A 6,000-nucleotide genomic window follows, 5' to 3' on the forward strand; every position below is an offset into this window, starting at 1 on the left:
TCCAACTGATAAGAAAAATATTTGAATACCCCCACTATCCTACCTTTTCATATATCTTGGCTGAGAGTAGAGTGAACAAGAATGAAGAGAAGAGATAAAAATAAGGAACAAAAATATAGTGCGATATTTACTTTGATCGGCAACATAGGGCCTGGCCAGAATCAGCTGTGTGGGTGAGAGGGGGGCCAAAAATTGCACAGGAAAGGTACAGAGCTGGAAATTAAATCAGAGTGAACATTTTGTAGACATCCTATTTTTTACCAACTAAATTCTGGTTGGAATCATTTTCTATTTTGTCTTTCTTTGTTTCTAGAACTTTCCTGATATCAAGAAACTGTATTTACTTCTGTAATACACTAGTTTTTCTTTATCAGTATTTTTATACAACTGAATTTTTACATTGTCTGCCAAACTATTCAATTTGGGGAATGGAGCCACTCTTCAAGGATGTGTAATTCATTGAGAAACTGACTCTTCCAGAAATATCATTCATCCTTCCTCAGTCACAAACCCACAAATGTCTTAGATAACATGTTTTAAGAAAAAAAAAAAACCTTATACAGTCATGTATTGGAAATATCTCCCCTACCTCCTGCACTGTTGGCAAGCACAATTTTGGAGAGATTACTGTGCACAAAGATTACTGTGTATGTGCTCCTTCAAATCTGTATTTTTGTATTCTTTGGGGAAATACCTAACAGTGCAATTGCTGGATCATAGGGTAGTTCTAATTTTAGTTTCTTGAGAAACCTCCATACTGTTCTCCAGAGTGTCTGCACCAGTTTGCATTCCCACCAGCAGTGCAAAAGAGTCCCCCTTTCTCCACATCCTCGCCAGCATCAGTTGTTTCTTGTGTTGTTAATTTTAGCCATTCGGACAGGTGTGAGGTGTATCTCATCATAGTTTTCGTTTATATTTTCCTGATGATGAGTAATGTTGAGCATCTTTTCATGTGTCTGTTAGCCATCTGGGTTTCTTCTTTGGAAAAGTGTCTGTTCATGTCTTCTGCCCATTTCTTAAGTGAGTTATTTGTTTTTCGAGTGTTGAACTTGATAAGTTCTTCATAGATTTAGATAGTAACCCTTTATCAGATGTATCGTTTGCAATATCTTCTCCAATTCCAAGGGTGCCTTTTAGTTTTGTTGATTGTTTCCTTCACTGTGCAGGTTTTTATCTTGATGAAGTACCAATAGTTCACGTTTGCTTTTGTTTCCCTTGCCTTCGACGACATGTTAGTAAGAAGTTACTGTGGCTGAAGTCAAAGAGGTTGCTGCCTCCATTCTCCTCTAGGATTTTGATGGTTTCCTGTCTCAAATTTAGGTCTTTCATCCATTTTGAATTTATTTTTGTGTATGGTATAAGAAAGTGGTCCAGTTTCATTCTTCTGCATGTTGCCTTCCAGTTTTCCAACATCATATGTTGAAGAGACTGTCTTTTTTTTCAATTGGATATTCGTTCCTGCTTTGTTGAAGATGAATTAACCATATAGTTGTGGGTCCATTTCTGGGTATTCTGTTGTGTTCCATTGATCTGCGTGTTTGTTTTTGTACCAATACCATACTATCTTGATGACAACAGCTTTGTAAGATAGCCTGAAATCCAGAATTGCAATGCTTCCAGTTTTTTTTTTTTTTTTTTCAGGATTGCTTTGGCTATTCAGGGTCTTTCGTGGTTCCATACAAATTTTAGTATTGTTTGGTGTAGCTCTGCGAAAAATGCTGGTGGTATTTTGATGGAGATTGAATTCATCTTAAACATTTTAAGTGTTGTGTTGTAACTTGGATTCTGAGTCTGATATATTTTTTAAAAACTGATTTCTCAGTGAAACTCATTAGTCTACTTTTATATGACACCTCATTTCTAACAGACTCTAGGAAGAATACACCATCATAGGTTTGGGAAGGAAGAAATATATTGTGCAGAACTTTTCATACCTCAGAAAACAGAAGGAACACATAAACTAGTTCTTGGAGGGGCCTCCAGGGGACGATGCTGCACAAACTAGAGATCTTGTTGCTCAACATCATCTGCTCACGCCCTCCCCCCTGCAGCTGGCTGAGCTCTTTGCAGACAGAGACAGGGACAAGAATCATCCGTCAGAAAGCTCCAGGCTCATCTCAGCAGCTTTTGCATTTTTATCTCAGCAAGGAACCTGTCCAAATTTACTTTCTCCACCCTTCTTATGTCTGAGGGCTTGGTTTCCTCAGCCAGTTTCCTGTCTGCTCAGGGGGAGATTTTCCTGAGAAGAGCCCACTGCCTTTCTACTGCTCGGCCATGTTCCTGTTGCTTATCTCAACACTGGGGATATTTGCCCCGCGTGAGTAAAATTTCATATTAGTCTATAGTTGTACAGATTCAGCTGGAAATACTGACTTTTCATTGTGAAGTGTGCACTGCTTTCACTGATACAACACTGATTTTTCAGGAGACACCGGAGCCCAGTCAGTGACGCAGCCTGATGTCCATGTCACTGTCTCTGAAGGAGCCCCTCTGGAGCTGAGGTGCAACTATTCCTATAGTGGAACTCCTTATCTCTTCTGGTACATGCAGCACCCCAACCAAGGACTCCAGTTTCTACTGAAGTACTTTTCAGGGGACACCCTGGTTAAAGGCATCAAAGGTTTTGAGGCTGAATTTAAGAACCATGAAACCACCTTCCACCTGAGGAAATCCCGAGCCCTTGGCAGCGATGAGGCCAAGTACTTCTGTGCTGTGCGTGACACAGTGTCTGGGACTGCAGGGGGAGCTGAACACAAACCACCATGGTAGGGGAGTTTTTGGAGACTGATGGTCTCTTCCTGTGGTATTATCAGAGATCTCTTGCTGTATGATGCCAAATGAGGCAAATAGAACTGAGCAGACTCAGATATTTCTATATAATTCTACAACTCCATGTCTGATAAACTTAATTTAGCAGGTTTTTGGTCTTTGTAGAAACTACATGATAATAAATAGTATTACAGAATGATGGAGAAGATAGTGTTCTGATCATATAATACCAGGATGCTTAAAGACTGGCCTTGAGGTTGACTGCCTACGAGGTTAACTATATGAGTTTTCATTTATCATTTCTTCTGTCAGCCAACCCAGAAAACAAAACATGAACTCCTCATGTTCTTTCCCTGAAAAGTTTGCCTGCTTGTTTCTTTCATCATTCACAGATCATGTTCTTGGAATTTTTTTCCCCCTAGATCTTACTGTGTTGGTCAGAATGTGTCAGAATATTATCTTTGAGTGCCAATTCCTTTATTTAAGAGGGACTCTGAAAAATTTTAATGTATTTATTTACTTACTTACTTACTTAATTTTAGGGGGTGGGGCATGAACAGGAGAGGGGCAGAGAGATGGAGAGACAGAATGCTAAGCAGGCTCCATATTATCAGTGCAGAGCCCATTGCGGGGCTGGAACTTACAAAGCGTGAGATCATGACCTGAGTTGAAATCAAGAGTTGGACATTCAACCAACTGAGCCACCCAGGCACCCCTTCTTTTAGTAATTTAAATTCTACAAATCTTCACCAGAAATTTGTGGATATAATCTCTTTTGCTGCTTCCAGCTATGGACATTTTTTTTTCTTCTTGCTTTTTCTCCTGTTCTTGTTTGATTTCATAGTTGCAATATTAGAGTTTGAATCTTATATGTTAACAACATTATAATTAATGATGTAGTAATTTTAACAATGCCAAACTCTGCTAGAAATATTGATAGGAATTGCAGTGAATACTAGGTGTCACTGGACCCAGTATAAACTTATAACCCAGTATAAAATTGTTTTGTGTTAGGATGGAAAGAACTGTGTAAGAAGTTTTATGGCCCTTGTGTTCTTGAAGTCTTAGAGATAACAAATACTCTGCAGAAAGGGGAGAAAGATAAAGAGGAAGCTTTCTAGCTGCTTCTTGGTTTATTCTATAATGTGTGAAAAGTGCCCAGCAGCCCTCAAAATATAGAGAGACTAAATAGATCATCACTAATGATACATCAGAAGATCAATGGTAATTTTTAGGATGTGGTGATATGGTTATGTGTAATAAATGTGTTTGAGTGATTGCTGGAAGGGTACAAGGAAAGTAAACGCTGGTGTTGAAGACATAAAATCTGGAATAAGGAATTTGTATTCCTTTAATGTCCTTCTCCTTCCTTCCTTCCCTTTTTAATTTTGGACCATAATCTCTCTACCTCTATTTTCAGGTGACACTATCGTCAGCTCAAGTACATTGCCCAAAGGGACTGTGGTGGGAGCTTTATTCAGATTAGTAGGAGAAGGAGATTACTAATGTTTTTGATTCCGAACTCAAAGTGAGTTTGAAGAAAAATAGGATTTATATCAAGGAACCTGAGCAGTTGGGAGATCATACCCCCACCTTCCCAACCCTAACTCTACCTGAAAAATCAAAGTACCCTGTCCTTCTCTCTCCCTTTCTGCTTTTATTATTAGTTATTTATTTATATGATTATGTATTTTTTTATGTTTATTAATTTTTGAGAGAAAGAGACAGAGCATGAATGGGGGTGGGGCAGAAAGGGAGGGAGACACAGAATTCGAAGCAGGCTCCAGGCTCTGAGCTGTCAGCACAGAGCCCGATGTGGAGCTTGAACTCATGAGCCATGAGATCATGACCTGAGCCGAAGTTGGATGCTTAACCGACTGAGCCACCCAAGCGCCCCAGGTTACATATGATTTTTATGAGGAACTTTCTACAATAAAGAATTATATTAAGAATAATGTGGGAATCCTGAGTTATTTTATCAAACTAATAATTATGACTTTTCATGTAATTAGCCAGTCTTACCCCATACCTCACCACTCAGAAGTGGCTGGCCTAATTGAAAGACAGAATATCTTACTGAAGACTGAGTTACAATGCCAGTTGGGAGATACACCCTGACTGATGAGACTTTGTTAGTAGAAATTAACATGTGCTTCAAATCAGAGAAATTTATGTTACTTTATGCATTACTGTCTTTCACATAGCCAGAATCCATGGGCCCTGGAATCAAAACATAGATGTGGAAGTGGCTTCTCTTACTATTACAGCTAATAACCCACTATCAGACTTTGAGATTTCCATACTGGCAACTTTATGCTATGTGGATTTGGAGATCTTAGTCTTTAGGGAAGAATTCTTCTGCCAGGAGACAAAAAAAAATCTCTCTACTCAATGGATGATAAGTATAACTCCTGGATATTTTGAGCTTCTCAGTCATTGAATCATAAAGAAAAATATCTATTGGCTGGAGTGGTTGATCTTGATTAACAAGAAGATATTGGGTTGCATCTACACAATGGAAGCAAGAATACTATGTTTGGAGCCTGTTAGTACTTTCATGCTCAGTGGTGAAGTTTAATGGAAAACTATAGTTACCCAAACAAAACTGGTTGAGGGCAGGGGAAATATAAAGTAGAGATTGATTAAGGAAGCAATAGATGTCAGTTATAGCCTTGTGACCAATTACAGAAACAAAGTTGTAGTAGTTTTAAATTTATTTTTTTAATGTTTATTTATTTTTGAGACAGAGAGAGACAGAGCATGAACGGGGGAGGGGCAGAGAGAGAGGGAGACACAGAATCGGAAGCAGGCTCCAGGCTCTGAGCTGTCAGCACAGAGCCCGACGCAGGGCTCAAACTCACAGACCCTGAGATCGTGACCTGAGCCGAAGTCGGAAGCTCAACAGACTGAGCCACCCAGGCGCCCCAAAGTTGTAGTACTTTTAAAAAGTGAAGTATAGGGGCGCCTGGGTGGCGCAGTCGGTTAAGCGTCCGACTTCAGCCAGGTCACGATCTCGCGGTCCGTGAGTTCGAGCCCCGCGTCAGGCTCTGGGCTGATGGCTCGGAGCCTGGAGCCTGTTTCCGATTCTGTGTCTCCCTCTCTCTCTGCCCCTCCCCCGTTCATGCTCTGTCTCTCTCTGTCCCAAAAATAAATAAAAAACGTTGGAAAAAAAATTAAAAAAAAAAAAATAAAAAGTGAAGTATAATGAACATATAATGTTATATTAGTTTC

General features: G+C 39.6%; 1 gene segment (V, D, J or C); it reads left to right on the plus strand.

Annotated features, from left to right (window-relative positions):
• The first annotated feature begins 1,885 nt into the window (after positions 1-1,885).
• Positions 1,886-3,246, plus strand: LOC102966868. The segment is given in 2 exon segments: positions 1,886-2,317; positions 2,426-3,246. Coding segments are annotated over 2 exon segments (387 nt in total).
• The last annotated feature ends 2,754 nt before the right edge of the window (positions 3,247-6,000 follow it).

Source organism: Panthera tigris, chromosome B3 (assembly GCF_018350195.1).
Source record: "Panthera tigris isolate Pti1 chromosome B3, P.tigris_Pti1_mat1.1, whole genome shotgun sequence".
Lineage (NCBI taxonomy): Eukaryota > Metazoa > Chordata > Mammalia > Carnivora > Felidae > Panthera > Panthera tigris.